The sequence below is a fragment of the Mastigoproctus giganteus genome, chromosome 6, assembly GCF_048544385.1.
Source record: "Mastigoproctus giganteus isolate SK-2022 chromosome 6, ASM4854438v1, whole genome shotgun sequence".
Taxonomy (NCBI): domain Eukaryota; kingdom Metazoa; phylum Arthropoda; class Arachnida; order Uropygi; family Thelyphonidae; genus Mastigoproctus; species Mastigoproctus giganteus.
The window spans coordinates 10,801,310-10,820,678 of NC_143580.1; the positions used below are offsets into that span (position 1 = coordinate 10,801,310).

The following is a 19,369-nucleotide window of genomic DNA, read 5'->3' on the forward strand; positions in this document are numbered from 1 at the left end:
TTGTCAAATTCTAGAAATGCTCATATTATTTTAAACAAGCTTCTTTACAAGAGTCAGTACTTTCTCTCAAGAAAGATGATCTTGATTAGTGTTCCAAAGCTGGAACATTAATCAAAATAATTTTTCTTGAGAGCATGATACATGCAGTTGAGATAAACTTCAAGTATCGTAAAATAAAAGCAGCTATATGGCCTTAGAATAAACCAAGGACTGGATAGGAAGTGCACCACACTACATAAAAACATTGATGTAAACTTTAATGGCTAGCTGAAATTACATAAATATGTTAATTTGGTAATTTCAGTTAGTCTTGTTAAAATTTGTTAATGATTTATACAGCGTCATGTTCTTTCTATCTTAATGAGACTGCTTCTGCTTATCAACATTCCTTTAATTGTGGTAAGCACTGTATCTTTAGTATTCATGATAGAACTGTGTATCCAGAATTGCTCAGAGGTGTACTAATTTTAAGCAAGTAGCAGAATACCCTTTCAGAAATGTTGCTTGTTTAAAATATAAAATATCACCATGATAGCCTGTTTCAAATCAAGGGGATCTTGAATCAAGTTGAGAATAACAAATACCATCATATAGTAATCTGTTAGCAAATCTGGCAACTTGTGAATCAGGAAACAATTCTGAGTTTTTCACTACAGATGAGATGGTTCTCAGTTTACTGAATTTATTTCTAAAGCTGTATACTTTCTTTTATATTAAATAGTTGAAGTTCAACTTCATTTGATATAATAAAACTGCTTTATCATTCATGGATCTTCAGAAATTCACTAATCAATGCTATCTGATGAGAGCCCATCTTGAAATGTTTCTCATAGTGATGCTTTTTTATAGTGATATTATACTATTTGTTTTAAAATAGTGATGTTTGTTGTTATTTGGTTTTTAGGAGCATTAACAACTAAGGCCATATTGCTCCGGGGATATGCGGTGGTCATTCCCTGACCTTTCTGCATCCTCTGTATTTGGTGGTCACAGGCTCTAACTCCGGTCTAATCAAGAAGCGTGTGCTAAGCACTGCTGCTCCTGCCTACCTGGCTATGGAAGCACCTTAAAATAGTGATACTACTTGTTTTAAAAGTAGTAATCTCAGGATGACATTTGAAGTTTTTTATATCTTGTGTAATAAGACCATAGTGCTTAAGAGTAACTTAGGTAACCGAAAGTCATATGTTAATCTCTCTCTCTAAAAACATTTTTACTGAACTGGCTTTGTGTGAGGTATATGCCTATCATAAAAGCTCTTCAGAGATGAAATAAGTAAGAGCACAAATTATGTTCTACCTCTAGTGAAGCATTTCACTAGAGGTAGTACATACTTTTGTTAGTTTCTTTATTGAGTATGTGTCAGGAGTATGGTTCCTTGAATGTATGCTGCATTATATTCTTTATAGTATGGTATTTGTTAACTCAGTGTGGGATATAATACACTTTATATCTAATATTCCTCAGAAGCAGTATTTGTTGGGGAGATGTGTAGTGCCGAGGATGTGAATTTTTTTTTCATTAAAGGAAAGTCTGGACCAGCTATCTGATGAGATAGCTGGTCTAGGTACAATTTGTTAGGATAAATGATATCATCTGGATACATTATCATGGGTTCCTTGTAAGGACACATGGGCCTCTATGGCTATGGACAATGAATCTAGTACACACCATTAAACTGTCAACTCATGTTGTCTCTTTCAGTGACAGTGGATTGGAATCTTATTCTCCATTGAGTTTCGAGAACCTAATCAATGACTACTCAACTCTGTGACAAGCACCATAACTGCTTGCTCTTTCCAATTAACATGCTGTTGGCACCAATTCCAATGATGCATGTGATCTCCACATGGAATTCAAGGAAATGCAGACACCTGGTCACTGGGCATAAATATACAGGGTGATTCTAAATTATTGTCAGGGTTTCCGTGGCCTATAATTTTCAAACTGGAAGACAACGATCTTCCAGTTGTCTCTCCTCTGGTCTCACTCTGTGCGGGCTTTAAAGCTGAATGATAAACCCTGCCATCTCCAATTTGCCCAAGGCATTTTGTCAAATGTCGAAGCTGATGAAAATTACCTTTGGAGATTTATCAGGGAGGGTAAATCATAACTGCAGAATATGGGGATCAGAAAACCCTCGCACCATTCGAGAATTCGAAAGAGAGATAGTCCAAAGGTCAGTGTCTGGTGTACTTTGTCATGTTCGGAAGTTTTGGGGGCCCTTTTTCTTTTGTGGAAAAAAAGTGAACGGCGACATATCTGGACATGCTACAGCTGTATCTGTTATCCCAGTTGGAAAGTCATCAGCTAAATGTGGTGTTCCAGCAAGATATGGTGCACAGTCACATTGGGCTTTTGTTGTCTGAGAATTTTTGGGTTGGGCGTGGTGGACCAGTTCCATGGCCTCCACGTTCACCTGATCTTACACCACTTGATTTCTTCCTGTGGGGAATATGTGAAGGATGTTTTGTACAGGGCCTCTGTGACCTCCCTCAATGAACTGAAGCTCAGAATTGTTGCTGCGATATAAACAGTTACACTGCAAATGCTGGAGAACACTTGGAGGGAAATTGAATATTGCTTGGACATCTTACGTACCACGAAAGGCTCGCGTGTTGAAGGTGTTTAGCATTCTGCAGTATTGATTCTATAAGTAATTAAACTTTGAGTTACACTTTCATATTCCGTAAGCAGTTTTATTTTGTTGTTGTTTCTGGTTAGAAAGTTAGGTCATGGAAACCCCGACAATAATTTAGAATTGCCCTGTACTTATGAATTGGTATATGTTTATGCAGATATTTATGTCTGTATAGACAATGCCTAGATTTCATTCAGACATTGCCTATAGAAATGAGAATAGAAACAACTGAGATTCAATGAACTTGGAAGCAAGTTGCCATTTTGCTAAGCATAGTAGGACCAGATACGGGTCACTTTGCTTGGAGGTGACACAATAATGGTCTTGGACACAACTTCAGTTTGCTTATAGGGCTGTAACATTCACCCACCTTTGCATAACTTTATCCTATGTCCATTCTACTTATTGCTTTTTCCACCTCAAAGAATCATATAAATGATATATTTGACATTTTCATGGTGATGGCTCTCTTGAAATCAATACTGCAGTTGATAAATGTAAACTTCAAAGGTTCTGAAAAAAAAAAAAAGTTAATTTTATTTAGTTTTATGTTATAAAAGTCTGTAAATAGTTTTGCTTATGAAATTGTATTGTATTTTGTTTTGATAGATGAATATATAGTTAAACAGGCTGTCTCTTACTTACATAAGGGTTTGGTTCCCGGAGATTTTATGAAAGTCAGTCTCATACTAAAAATATACACCCTACTACTCCTCACTCCTCTATCTTGCTAATATTGCGTTTTAGTGCTTTACACTTTTTTATATAAGAAATATTAAGTTATTTATTAAGAATTTATATCCATTGTTATACATATGTCTTTATGATTACATTCCTAGGATTTACCAGATTTTGGGCTTTTACAATGACACCCCCCCCTTTCATCCACTTAAACTTTATTAATCCCAATTATCTCTAAGGAATGCTGACAGAGCTGGGCTATATATATCATGAGGATTATTATTGTAAATTTAAAATAATTCTCTAGTAAAGTGCAGCCATTATCAACCCACTGCAGGATGGAAGCCTCCTCAACTTTCATCTGAGGGAAATGGACCATAATCTGCCACTCTGGTCCAGTGCAGGTTGGCAGATCGACCGTATTCAGCAGTCAGGGGCTTAAACCCCGGTCTACTCAAAAAGCATGTGCTACTGCTCTCCCGCTCCTACCCACTCGGCTAGTATTTCTACCTAAATGTAGATCCAGTTGATGTTTGCTTCATTGAACAATTGATAAATTTCTGAGGGGGAAGGATAATGTTCAAATATACACTACATCCTACAGCAGTCTCTTGGCACTTGTGCTTACTGTTTCTTATATCAGTTTTCTGTTGTTCCTTTCTGTGATATCAGAAAGAACACCTAATGCATTAAATAAAATTCATATTAAAGGACACTATAGAAGCATAACAAGATTATACTTGCTTAACCTCAAAAAAAAACAAACTTTTCTGCCTAAAAATTAATTTCTCCCCACTCTTCAAAATCATCAAAGTTTAAATATCTATTTATAAAAGAGGAAACCAATATTTTATTCAGAAAAGTTACTTAAAATAGCACTTAATTTATATGAATGTGAACTGTCTGGTGGTAGCCATAGTAGTAGTAGTAGTGGCACTTGATGCAAGAAAGCAAGTGTAGGAGCTTATGCAGCATCAGCCAAAAAAAAAAAAATCACACCATTCCCTCCAAATGCCTGTCCAGTTCCTCCTTAAATTTATTTAATCTATCAACTTCCACAACGACAGATGGAAGTTTGTTCCAGCAATTAACCACCCGCTGGCTAAAGGCAAATTTCCGCACATCTATTCTACATCTGTCCTTTCTTAATTTGAACTTATGTCCCCGTAGGTTCGTATTCTGAACAAGTGGGAGGATCCCATCAGAATTCAGCGTGCTCAACCCATTCAAGGCCTTATAGACCTCAATCAGATCACCGCGCAGGTGCCTAGTCTCCAGCCACTGCAATTTGCAGAACTTAAGCCTCTCTTGGTAAGAGGATCCCTTCATTCCCCTCACCAATCGTGTTGCTCTTCTCTGTACACGCTCAAGCAAATCTACATCCTTCCTAAAATGAGGCCTCCAGACCTGGACGCAGTACTCAAGGCGTGGCCTGACCATTGCCTTATACAGAGGGACAATCACCTCCTTTTCCCTGCTAGCAAAATTCCTATATATCATTGACAAAACCCCATGACCTGCCCTAGCAGCCTGTCTACATTGCTCAGAAAACTTCATATCTGACTGCACAATTACTCCCAGGTCTTTTTCATTTTCTACCACCTTAAGTGTAGTACCACACAGTTGGTACGTTTCTCTGGGGTTACTTCTACCCATATGCAGTACTTTGCATTTGTCAAGGTTAAACTTCAGTTGCCACTTCTTAGCCCATCTGCCCAAATTATCTAGATCCTGTTGCAGTAGCACACTGTCATTAACAACCCTGCCAACCTTCGTGTCATCTGCAAACTTCGACATTAAGCCTGATATACCTTCATCAATATCATTGATAAATATACAAAACAACAGTGGACCCAACACCGAACCCTGTGGGACTCCACTAATAACATTAGTCCACGAAGAGCAGCACCCATTGATTACCACCCTCTGTCTTCTCCCACTTAACCATCCTTTTATCCATTGTAGCAACTTACCCTTAATACCATTCTGCTCCAATTTGTACAGTAGTCTTCCATGCGCAACAGTGTCAAAAGCTTTCCTGAAATCCAAGTATATGATATCAAAATTATTTTTTGCATCCAGTTCCTTTGTGACCACATCATAATAACCAATCAAATTTGTCAGACAAGACTTTCCCTTAACAAACCCATGCTGTGTCTGAATTATTGCTGCAGTCTTGTCTAGATGATCCTGCAATGCATCTTTAACCAGTGACTCCATTATTTTACCCGGAACAGAAGTTAAACTAACTGGTCTGTAATTATTCGTGTCACCCTTCGAACCTCCTTTGTGAATTGGGGATACATTTGCACATCTCCAGTCCGTGGGAACCTCCCCTGAATCCAAGGATGCTCTCATAATTATGGCTAAGGGTTTGCTTAGTTGCTTTGCCGCCTCCTTTAATATAACTGGATAGATCCCATCCGCCCCAGGTGCCTTTCTTATGTTTAACTTCAACAATTTCTCCTCCACTTTGCTCTCAGTTATTACAAAATCATTAAGCACACTGCTACAATTTGATAACCTTCTTCCATTTTCAAACTGTAATGATTCCTCACGTGTGAATGTAGATGCAAAATACTCATTCAGTTTGTTTGCTATCTGAGCAGGATCATCAACAGTCGAACCATCGATGTCAAGTGGACCAATCATAGTCAGCCCCTTCCTTTTAGAGTTTATATAAGTAAAGAAATCCTTGCTGTTTTTCTTAGCATCTTTTGCCAAAGATTTCTCGTAATCCGCCTTTGCCTGCCGAACCTCCTTTGTGACCTGATTACAGACTAGCTTATATCTGCTACAGGCTTCTGCGTCGCCTGATAATTTATATGCATCCCATGCATTTTTCTTCTCTGTCAGGAGTCTCATTAGTTCATTTGATAACCATTTAGGCCTAAACCTTGAACAATATTTCTTCATCGGTATGAAAAGTCTAGTAGCTTCCACGATTAATTCCTTGAATGCTTCTCACTTAGAATTTACTGTTTGTAACATCGTCAGTCGATCCCACTGTACAGAATTTAAAAACTGTCTGAGACCACTGTACTCCCCTTTACGGAAGCAAAAACCCTTTCTTTTACCCCTGACGGTAGTTACCTCTTTGAGTAAATCCCACTTCAGCACACTGTGATCACTGCCACCTAGTGGTTCCTTTATCTGCAAATTCTTAATACACGAATGATCACTGCTGATAACCATATCAAGAGTATTACCCTCTCTGGTTGCCTCTCGAACATGCTGCTGCAGAAAACAATCATCCAATAAATCCACAAAAGTCTGACTAGTGTGTGAGTGACCAAGTCACAAGTTGCAGTCAATATCTGGGAAGTTAAAATCCCCCATTATAAGACATTCTGATTTACTGGCCCACTCTATTTCTCTGTACAATTGTTCATTGTACTCATTCGAGTCATTAGGCCTATAACACACTCCTACTCTTATTTTTGCTTTTGCAGTGCTTATGTCCATTTATTTATATGGTTGTTATTGGGCAGTTAAATTATGGGATTAACTTAATCTCATGATTTAAAATTATTTTCTGTTTTTTTTTTTTTAATTCTGTCCCTCCCCCATAAACATTTAGTAGAAATGTGTTTAGAGAATGGATGGAAATGATAAGTACTTTGAAATTGAGTGATTACTTATATTGTATCAAGGAAATTTGATTCCATTAAATTAGCATAATAAAGTTATACTTATGGATTTTCAATCTTCCGTGGCGCCTCCGTAGCCAAGTGGAAAGGAGCAGCAGTGCATAGCACACATTTCTTGATTAGACCGGGGTTTGAGCCATCACCACCAAATACGGAGGATGCGGAAAGGTCAGGGAATGACCACTGTATATTCACAGAGCAATATGGCCTTAGTTGCTAATGCTCCTAAAAAAAAAACCAAATAACATTCTTCCATGCTGCAGAATTACTATATATTCAGATATGAAAAACTAATAAAACATTTTAGTTTTATTATACTTTAACTTCTTTCTGAATGTTTTTCATTTATTTAGTGATTTTGATAGAAATGTGGAACTGGCACAGTTAATTTTGCACAGACTAGATGGGTACAAAGCTGATGATCCAACAATGGGTGAGGTGAGATTAATTTTTACAACTTTGTGGTAATTTTAAGTATGAAAATTTTAATGTACTAGGTTATTAAACAATTTTCCAGATATAAATTGGATCCTGTGGAGGGAAGGGGGGTGGTAGAATTGTACGTAGATGGGGTGGCAGAAACTGTCATTACTAAGAATGAAAGATGCTTATTTGGATCTGTTTTAGTTTGATATATACACCAGTAGTTACATTGCCTGAAAAACTTTTACATATTAGAATCTTGTTAATAATTCTTACTTTAACAACCCTAACCACTCTTGATCTTTTATCATTAGCAACCTGTCAAAATAAATGTTGTATTCTCCTCTAAGTACCTAAAGTCACAATTTGATAGCTCTGTTCCATGGCTATTCCCAGCTTTGTGTTATTTGATATTACAAAATGCCTAAACACAATGCTTGTCAATGAAATTATTTTAGCAGTGAAGTTCTTTGCACCTTTAAACCTTCATCCTTTATCTCAAATTTTTTTGGTAATGTATTGACACTTTTTTTAATTTTTATTCTCAAGATAAGAATAAAGCACATCATATTTGGCTTGTGTCAATCTCCAGCTTCATTTCTTTCCAAAGCATGCAACAATTAAACTTTTTATAAATTGAACTAAATTCTATTTCAAAAAGTCCAAGACGGGAAAATTGTCTCGTGTACAATTGGTATCAAGCCTTTTTGGCCTTTTGTCAAAGCCACTGGCTGAAACTCTTGTCATCAATGTTTTCCCCCTTCTATTACATTCTGATAGCTCTGCATCTTTATCTAAAGATGCAACAGAGCTATCGTGGAAAATATCAGAGATGGAAAATTGGTTACATTAGCCAGTTTTAAAACTAGCAAGTTCATTCCTGAGCTGTACTAAGTACAACTTTAATACTAAAAGTCCAGTTCTGGAAAGTGTTCATTTGAGCACACTAATATAATAATTACAGAATCGGGAATAAGAAGAGCAGACAAGATTCTACCTGTTGAGAGGTGTGTATCCACCTCTGAACACACTGGCCACTAGTGCTTTCAGGTATGTTGCTGTCCAGTTGCGATTAAAGAGAACATCCATACAAGTTAGTAGATGAAACAGCAGTGACTTGACAAAGTCAATTAAATATTGTATCTAACTGGTGCAGATTGAAGTGAGTCATTTTTACAGTTCCAGTGAGATGGATTATATTTTAATGGTTTTCTGTCATTTTTAAATTTATGGTGTTGTAATCAGAATAAACTGACTCTACTATCTAGAGTTGAAATATTTAATTGATGGCTTCATGTACAATGAGAATTTATATACTCTGGTCATGGGGACTTCAGTAACATTAGAAAATTGGTTACATTTTAATTGAGGTTTTGTTAATATAATTAAATTTGATAACATTTTACAGTCCTCAGCAGGATTGTGGAGCTATATGGACATAGCAAAGGCACATGATAAGAAAGCAAGCTTATATAGCATCAGCCAAAAAAAAAAAAAAAACCCTTATTTCACCCATCCACTCCCTCCAAATGTTTGTCAGGTTCTGCCTTGAATCTATTTAAGCTATCAACTTCTACAATGACAGATGGAAGTTTGTTCCACCAATCAACCACCTGCTAGCTAAAGGCAGACTTCCCGCACATCTGTCCTACAACAGTCTTTCCTCAATTTGAATTTATGCCCTGTCGGGTGATTATTCTGAGCAAGAGGAAGAATCCCATCAGCATTGAGCATGCTGAAACCATTCAAGACTTTATACACCTCAATCAGATTACCTAGCAGGTGCCTAGTCTCCAGACACTAATTTGCAAAACTTAAGCCTTTCTTTTTAAGAGGAACCCTTTGTTCCATTTACCAATCTTGTTGCCCTTCTCTGTACTTGTTCCAACAGCTCTACATCCTTCTTAAAATGAGACCTCCAGACCTATATACAGTACTCAAGGTGTGGTCTGACCATTGCCTTATACAAGGGGATAATCACCTCCTTATCCCTGCTAGAAAAATTCCTGTATATCATTGACAAAACACCATGAGCTACTCTCGCAGACAGTCTGCACTGCTCAGAAAACTTCATATCTGCCTGCACAATTACCCCCAGGTCTTTTTCATTCTCAACCACTGTCAGTGTGGTACCACAGAGTTGATACATTACTCTGGGATTACTGCTTCCCATATGTAGTACTTTGGCAAATGTAATGTTAAACTTCATTTGCTACCTCTCAGCCCATCTGCTCATCTTTTCTAGATCCTGTTGCAGCAGTTTAGTGTCATTAACAACCCTGTCAACCTTCGTATCGTCTGCAAACTTGGACATTAAGCCTGATATACCATCATCAATATCATTTATAAATACAGGAAACAAACAATGGACTGAACCCTGAAGTACTCCACTAATAACATTAGTCCACAAAGAGTAGTGCCTATTGATTTTCACTCTGTCTTCTCCCACTCAACCATCCCTTTATCAGCAATTTGCCTCCAATGCCACACTGCTCCAATTTGTGCAACAGTCTTCCATGTTCAATGGTATTGAAGGCTTTCTAAGATCCAAATATGATATCAGAGTTATTCTTTGCATCCAGTTCCTTTGTGACTACATCATAGTATCCAATCAAATTAGTCAGACAAGACTCCCCTTAACAAACCCATGTTGTGTCCAAGCTATAACTGAAGTCTTGTCTAGATGATCCTGCAATGCTTCTTTAACCAGTGCCTCCATTAATTTCCCTGGAACAGAAGTTAAACTAACAAAACATAAACTACAATCTGTAGTTACCTGTGTCTCCTTTGTGGATTGGGGTCACATTTGCACATCTCCAGTCCAGGGAAGCTCTCATAATTATGGCTAAGGGTTTGCTTACTTCCTTTGCCACCTCCTTTAATATAACTGGATAGATTCCATCCACCCCAGGTACCTTTTCTTGTGTTTATCTTCAACAATTTCTCCTCCACTTTACTCTGTTATTACAAGATTATCTAGCTTACTGCTAGAGTTGAATACCTCTGGCATTCCCTTCCCTGAATAACTCCTCATGTGTGAATGTCGACGCAAAATATTCATTTAGTTTGTTAGCTACCTGAGCAGGATTATCAACAGTTGAACCATCGATATCAAGTGGACCAATCTGATTCATCCCCTTCCTCCTAGACTTTACATAAGTAAAGAACTCTTTGCTGTTTTTCTTTACTCTGTTATTACAAGATTATCTAGCTTACTGCTAGAGTTGAATACCTCTGGCATTCCCTTCCCTGAATAACTCCTCATGTGTGAATGTCGACGCAAAATATTCATTTAGTTTGTTAGCTACCTGAGCAGGATTATCAACAGTTGAACCATCGATATCAAGTGGACCAATCTGATTCATCCCCTTCCTCCTAGACTTTACATAAGTAAAGAACTCTTTGCTGTTTTTCTTTGCATCCTTTACAAAGATTTCTTGTAATCTGCCTTCGCTTGCCTAACCTCCTTTGTAACTTGATTACAGACCAGCTTACATCTATCATAGGCTTCTATGTCACATCAGAAACAACAATGAATGATTAAGGAATGCTGTGAGACAAAAGGTTGTGTGAATTGTATTACTTTGAATCATCTTGGAACTGCAGTAATTTGCCAAGTAATTGAAGTATACGGCCTACTTGTGGTACTTCTAGCACCATGACTGAGAGATCTGTGATGGGTTATGAGACTGATTGTGGAAAATAATGGGTGTGGGTAACTAACAAACAGTTGTCCAGAGTACTAGGACTAACCTGACACAGAATTGGAAAATTCTTAGGAAAGCATTGTCATTAGCAAATATATGAAATGTGTTCCAAGTGTAAGTGTAGACCAAAGCAGATCTACCAGACTGACTGAAGTTAGTAACAACTGAGAATGTTCATGTGATGTGAATATAACTTATCAGATTTTAAAAACACATGGCAGAGGGGCAAAGGGTCAATTATAAAGAATTTATTGCACATTGGTATTCAAAGAAAGTGCATTACCCCTTAAAATTGTAATTGTCTGAGTCTGAATAATGTAGGTATATGGCATTATTTCTTACAGATTGCATCAGATAAGATTGACATGCGTAGGTGATGATGTAATATTGAATCAGCTGTTACTTTCAGCTGTATAAGCACTCTGCAACAGTTGCAGTCATTCCTTGCTTATATCAGGGTGGCGAGTTATGTGCAGTTGATGCCATAAAGAAAGTAGTATTGTTGCTTTATGTGAGGAAGGATATTCTTCCTGCCATATTGCTTATAGTATCTTGTAATCAGTTGACAGTGAGTAGATTTCTTTCCAAACTCAAGAATACTGGTTCTGCTGATAGGAAAAAAGGAACCGGATGCAAATGAGTCTCTACACCAAAACAGGGCCACATTTTGAAATGCTTATGCCTTAAAAACTGTAAAACTTCGTCTGAGCTGAAAAGAGAATGGGAAGAACATACAGGAGTGATAGCAAGTGCAGTAACAGTCAGAAGATGCCTCTTCAAAAATGGACCTTGTAGCCCATCGTCCTAAGAAGCCCCTCCTCACAAAAAAAATGAAAAAGGTCCATTAACTTGGTGTAAGGAGCATGTCAAATGGACCCCCCCCCCCCACAAGCAGTGGAAGTCCAGTTATTTTCTCGGATGAGAAGAAATTTAAACCCCATGGCTCTGATGGGAGACAAACGATTTGCCATAGATGTGGTGTATTCTGTAGACAGAATACTAGAAGAATACCATCCAGACTGTCTGGATGGTATTCTTCTAGTATTCTGTCTACAGTGAAATTCCCTATCAGCCAAATGATATGGGGGTGCATTTCGTATCGTGGAGTAGGTGTCACCTGCAGTTTATAAAAGGTTCTGTAAATGCCAGTGGATACCTGGCTATATTGGAAGGCAAATTACTGCCAAACCATTAGACTATTTCAACCTACCAAGTAACTGCATCTTTCAGGACGACTCTGCTCCTTGTCATCAGGCAAAAAGTGTAAGTAGGTACTTCTGTAGTTACTTTAGCTTTATTTCTGCATTAGAGGTTTGACAGTAATGTTTTTACAATTGGAAGAATGGTCCATTACAACTCGTAGCTGGCCAGAAAACAGCCCGGACCTGAATCCTATAGACAACTGTTAGCATCGTGTGGAATCTGCAGTTGCCAGAAAGAAACCAAAGACCATTCGTGAATTTCAGGAAGCCATAATTGGTGTTTGGAACCACAAACTATCAGTTGATTATCTTCAGAAATTGACCTTGTCAATGCCTCGACGGTGTGCTGCTGTCATCGGGGCCAGAGGCAGTTCAACTAAATATTAGTTTGCGCCTGGTGAACTTTTCATTTTGTTTTCCATTTAAAATGATAAACTGAAGCAAATTGAGGGCTTCTGATAACATTTTCAGCCATAATTGTCATGTTTACCAAAACTGTTGTATAAAGGTTGCAAATGCTCATTTTGGAATATATCTTGCATTGCAATACTTGCAGTTGTAACCACGGTTCCCACTAAGTTGCACAGGTGCTTTTACTTCCCACGCACACAGCCGACATACTAGATGGCGACAGGAGTATTAGTGGAAGAATGGATATAGAAAGGGAGATAGCTCATTCCATAAGATTTGCTATTGCATGACATGTTCCTACATCTTATTTACAAATGCATAGTGAAAAGTTGTTGATTTTTATTTATGTGAAAAAAATTATTACATTACAAATATATAAAGGACTGTAGCAGTTGTAGTTTATATTGTATGTTTTTAAGGTTAGTTTGCTATAAAAATTATATAAATACCATATAATAGGGAAGGTCAGCATTTTTACATTCCGTCCACTCAACCACACACATATGCATGGGGGTAGAGTGTATAAGGAATATATTGTGGTCATAAAAATGTGGGCGGAATGTCAGTGGATCTACTGATCTGGATTTTTTTTTTATGAATAACCAAAAATGTTTAATATTTTATTTAAGAAGGTAAAATATAAAAAATTAAACTTTTTTCTTTTTTTTTAATTTTATAAACTATTTTAATAATGCATTAAAAATTTGATTTTTCCTAATATTTTATAATAACTTCATTTACAGAATACAGAGAATTAATAATATTCTTTAATTTAAAATTTTTTCAGATAAATGTCCAAAAGAAAAACTGAAGACAGTAAAAAAAAAAAAAAAAAACTTGCAAAACATTTAAAAGGATTGGCTTTTAAAACAAATTGATGCTGAAATTCCATCATCAAACAAAAAGCAAAGCCTAAAACTAAGAGATATTTTTCAATACAATGAAGAAAATGGCGTAGTCTTGTGTACTTTTTGTGCAGAAGCAAAAGTTGCAGCAGAATTTAGTATGGGAAGAATGGAAAATAGATTATTTAAAATGGCATCTAAGTCAGAAGATACATATAAACACAGTTACCAAGTTACGTAATCTGAAAAAAGGTGCAATTTTAAGTATTTTGACGGAAACTATAGAAGTACGTAACATAAAAAACGAAAGAAGTGAGCGATTGAAATCAAATTTTGATACGATTTAAGGTTTTAATTAATGTGGTATTAGCCATAAAAATTAATGCATCAATGAACTCTGTACAAGACATTCATGAACACATGAAAAAATTTATAGATATACCTAAAAATTGGAGAAGCAAAAATTATTCATTTGAATTTGTTGAATATAAATTCTGTTCTCATAAAAGAATATCCTGAACGAAATAAGAGAATCTACTTTCCATGCCTTAATTGTAGACGAAAGTACTGATATTTCAGTACAAAAAGTATTAATTTGTATTTTAAATTTAGAGTGAAAAATGAAACATATTACAAAACAGTATTTGGAGGTATTTTGAAGCTTACAAACTGTGACAGCATGTCCATTTTAAATAATTTTTATACGGCAAATATAATCTTGATATTCAAAAGATAGTAATTTTCACGTCAGATTGTTGTTATTTGGGTTTTAGGAGCATTAGCAACTCAGGCCATATTGCTCTGGGTATATGCGGTGGTCATTCTGACCTTTCCACATCCTCCGTATTTGGTGGCTCACAGGCTTGAACCCCGGTCTAATCAAGAAGCATGTGCTACACACTGTTGCTTCTGGCTATGGAGGATGGAGCAAGTGCTATGCTTAGAAGGAAAAAATGGAGTAGCAGCAATTCTCAAAAAGGAAATATTACATTTATCTGAACAACATTGTGTTGCACACCAAGAAGACTTGGAATTGGACGATGCATGGAAAAATGTATCTATTATGCAAGATATAGAGACATTGCTTAAAACTGTATACACAATGTTTAGCAGGTCTAGCATAAAAAAAGGAAAATTAGAAGAACTAGCCCAGGTTACAGAACACTATGTTGTATCTTTTGGACCATTAAATGAAGTCAGATGGTTATCCAGACTTTGCGGTTGATGCTGTATTGAAAAATTAGGAAATATTAATTGAATATTGCATTGAGCAAGTTAATGAATGCAATGATCCTATTAGTAAATACTGTTTACAAATTCACAATATCATGTGGTATTAATTGCACTCAATGATGTATTAGAAGAGCTTGCATCGCTTTGCAAATATCTACAAAAAAGTTGTTTAAACATTATCGATGTCCATCAATATGTTAAAGTTAAAATAAACAAATTAAGAAGCCAATATCTTGGAAAAAATATTTTCTGGAGTGAAAATGTGAAAGAAGTATTATCAAAAATTCAGTGATGTTGACACTGTAGCTATAATTCTCTTTATCAAACATGCATGTGATCACTTAGATAACAGATTTCCTGATGGTGAATTAAACGATTGGAAAGTATTTGATATTAATGCTATCACAAATGAAGTCAATAATTTTGACTTTGGGAAACTTAATGTGATACGGCTTGCAAAAAACATATATTCATGATTTATTACAAATAATGAAAGTGGTGTTATTTCTAAAATATCAGAATATTTGGAATTAAAATTTATAATTGTCAAATACTGGAACATTTTAAAACTTTCAGTGGCACTTTAAATTTACAAATTTAGAGTTTTGTAACATATCCATTCTCTATAATATTATGGGAACATTTCAAGTGCGGACTGCAAGCGAGGATTTAGCACTGAATTCAATTAAAACAAAATCGAAATAGAATACATGATGCTCATTTAAGTGACCTTATGAGAATCAAATTGCATTTAGCTAATAATGCAACAATAAATGTACTTATATAATATTGGTGTAAATGTACCATAGTTTACCCATAAGTTTAACTACATAAATAGTGTTAAAGCATTGTTTGATTTTATCTCAATTGTGGCTACCTTCACAATGAGATACCAGGTATTGCATTACTTCAAATAAATAATGCTTCTCTAATAGAGGAGACTACTGTTATTTATTCTCAGCGGGCACCACCACCCAGGCGGCACTGTTTGAAATATGGTATGGGATAAAGATCTCTGTTATCCTCATACTATCCCTATTAGACTTAGGAAAGCAAAAAAGATGTAGGAAGGTGATAGTAGGAGAGGAAGAAGTACCATCTAAGGAAGAAAGGGACAGTTACTCAATAGGCAATGCTTCCCCAATAGAGAATTGTTGCCAATTCTCGGAAACTTTTTGGCTATCAGACCCCCCCCCAGACAGCACCCTATCAGAGCTTGTTGGCTCACTCATTGGTGGGCGGGCAGGTACCCTGGTAATGCAAACATGCCATCACAGTTGCGAAGTTAATTCCACAATATGAGAGATGCCAATGATGTAGGTAATAATAATAATATTTTGAAGACTAAATGAACAAGGTAATAATAATATTTTGAAAAATACATTAACAATAAATGTAGATGTTGTCTACAAAGTATGGACTTCTACAAAGAACAGAAGAGAAATTCCTAAGAAAAATAACTTAACTGTAAAGTGTAAATTTATTGTTAACATTATTTTTTTTATTATTATGCATGTCCCTACTTATAATTAAAACAATTTGTAAAAATATTGCATGTATTTAATGTTAAATTTTTAACTCGGGTGTATTTCTGCACCGTGCAGCTCCTAAGAAAAATTAGAGGGAACATTGGTTGTAACATTTCCTATGTCATGTTCTTCCACATTAATTACAGCTTGTTGATTACTCGCATCTGGAACTAAGCATTTTTGAAGCTCCCTTTTGAACTTTGGGCTCTCATTGAAGAATCTGCATTCAAAAAATAAGATTGTAATTGCTTGGCTAACTTTGCCTTCCCATATTATTGGAAGTTTAAAATTTTCATGTGAACTATCATCCTCTGAATTGATTTGGTTTTACTTCCAATGCCATTTCCACCAAATCCGCTTCACCAGTATTTGATCTAGTGCTTCTATTTGGTTAATCCTAAGGTGTTTCGCCCATCTTCTCATTTCCAATCTTGCTTCTTTTTCTTCGATGTTTTATGTCTATCTTCGTAGTCAGTCTTGTTCATCTCAGTCTATTAGCTCTCCCCTCTAATGTTTCATTAGCATTTCTTGGCGCCTCCGTAGCCAGGTGGGAAGAGCAGCAGTGCGTAGCACACGCTTCTTGATTAGACCGGGGTTCAAGCCAGTCACCACCAAATACGGAGGATGACGGAAAGGTCAGGGAATGACCACCGCATATCCTGGAGCAGTATGGCCTTAGTTGCTAATGCTCCTAAAAAAAAAAAAAAAAAAAAACTTGGAGTATCCAGCTCAGGACCCTGGTTGTGCCAAACCAATACTCACCAGATATGAGCCCCTGGGTTTTGTGTTGCCATTGATTTTAATCTGTTCAGTTTAATTTATGTTAAATATGAAATTGTTAATCATTTTATACATTTGATAATAATCTGTCTGTCGTTAGCATTAATCAATTTAGTTTAAAAAGAATGATATGATCTCTTATGTGGCTGCATGTGGTTGAGTCAAAATAAGAAATAAATTAAAATTCAATGATGCACTCTGATGGAGGTAGCCAGGGGTGACCTCTAATGGAATACATCAGTATGATAGTATTGGAGAAAAATATACAGCAAAGCATAAAGCAGGAAAAAAAAACTATCCACCAAATGAATAAATACGTGGGGAAAAAATAAGTGTGTGTGTGTGTGTGTGTGTGATAAATTTGTTTAGATTTTAGTACTGATTTCTCACACTATTATCTTTTAGGGTTCTGAGAAAGCAAAATCTCAACTGCTAATCCTTGACCGTGGATTTGATTCAGTGTCTCCCCTCTTGCATGAACTCACTTTTCAGGCCATGGCTTATGATTTACTTTCAATTGAGAATGATGTTTATAAGTTTGAATCAGCCAGTGGACATGATGTGAGAGAAAAGGAAGTTCTTCTGGATGAAAATGATGATATATGGAATGAACTTCGCCACCAACATATTGCAGTTGTTTCCCAGTAAGGAAAACATTTTTATATTTTTTTATTATTATGAGTATTTAGCCTGTCACTGATTTTTGAAGATGTATCATTTTTAATTGATGATTATAATTTAATACTTAGTTTTATTTTATTCATTAATTTTTAATATATCCTTACATTAATTTAACCATACTTCTCAGGATGGTTTCTAATAATTTATTGTTAAAATTTTATAATTGGGGATGTAATATCTATAAATTTGCTTTAATTTACACTACTTTATAGTTAAAATACAGGTAGTCCTCGTAATACAAGACTAAGAAAAAGTACAAAAAGGGAGTTTACTTTCCAAAAGCTAACAAAAATATACTATTTCACTAATAAAATATTAACATAATTAACAAAAATACACCATTCTAGATTTCATGTATCTTCTGCTCTCTTTAAAAAATCAGTAATCTGGGTTTGTTTTCTTTTGCTTGATAAATCTTTGAATTTCATTGTATGGAACTAAGCATTTTTGAAGCTCCCTTTTGAACTTTGGGCTCTCATTCAAGAATCTGCATTCAAAAAATAAGATTCTAATTGCTCAGCTAACTTTGCCTTCCCATGATTTTTAGTGTAAAATTTGGAAGTTTAGAATTTTCATGTGAACTATCATCCTCTGAATTGATTTTGGTTTTACCTCAAATGCCATTTCCACCAAATCTGCTTCACCAGCCTCTCTTTCTACCAGTATTTGCACGTCTTCAGTAATTTTTTTTTTTTTTAATTTTTTAGGAGAATCGGCGACTAAAATCATATTGCTCTGCATATATTTTCTATAAATTGCATGTGTCCTGAGGTAGATTTTCTGTTTTGATTTACAAAAAATCAGTTTCTTTGAGAAAAAAACCATGCTGCCTGAGCCTGACTAACTCAGCCACGTTGTGAAAAAGACCCATAAAATTCTGTCAATTTTATGGGTCTCTTCTAGGCTTTTCGAGGGTGATTCTATCAACTGTGCTACCCTCGAGGGCTTCAGTAGTCATTATCGATTTTCCCCCTCCTAGCGATTTAGCAAGTTCTACTATTGCACTGATTCAGTTTTTTTTTTTTTTTTTTATTTTTTTATGAAAACCCCAAACACGAAAGGTATCAAAACCTATAGTACTTAGTACCATGCATGGGCTGAAGGAGAAGTATGGGGGGAGGGGGGGATGCCGGAAACTAGTCTCTAGAGACTAAACATGGTTTTCACCACGTTTTCTCCTGTTCAACCATATTTCCTGAATGAACTGACTCTGACCATACATTTTTCCACGTGCAGTGAACGGTTTTACTTCTTTGAGCAATAAAGCTATGATTCTGATACAGTCCACAATTGAGAAATGTTTCAATGCCTACTTCAATATATTTGGAATCAGTTTTTTTCCAAAATCCATTGTAACAAGTTTTTGATATGAGTTTTAAAGGTGGGTATAATGCTTTGATCTAATGGCTGAATGAAAAAGTTGTATTAACCTAGTACAACTGTGGTGGTAGAAACAACTTCAACGTTTGGAGAATGAAATCTTTTGGATGGTCTGGCAATGCTATCCAATAGTAATAAAACTTTGAAATCTAGATTAGCATTAGCATTAGTAGAGGCATTTGATGCAAGAAAGCAAGCTTATGCAG

General features: G+C 35.9%; 1 protein-coding gene across 1 annotated transcript in view; it reads left to right on the plus strand.

Annotated features, from left to right (window-relative positions):
• The window catches only part of LOC150083908 (protein ROP-like), a 124,597-nt gene that overhangs the window by 72,769 nt on the left and 32,459 nt on the right, over positions 1-19,369 (plus strand). Inside the window, exons 7-8 of the mRNA XM_090374949.1 lie at positions 7,326-7,410; positions 17,508-17,746. Of these exons, the coding sequence (XP_090231075.1) occupies positions 7,326-7,410; positions 17,508-17,746 (324 nt within the window). The remainder of the gene's footprint in view (positions 1-7,325; positions 7,411-17,507; positions 17,747-19,369) is intronic.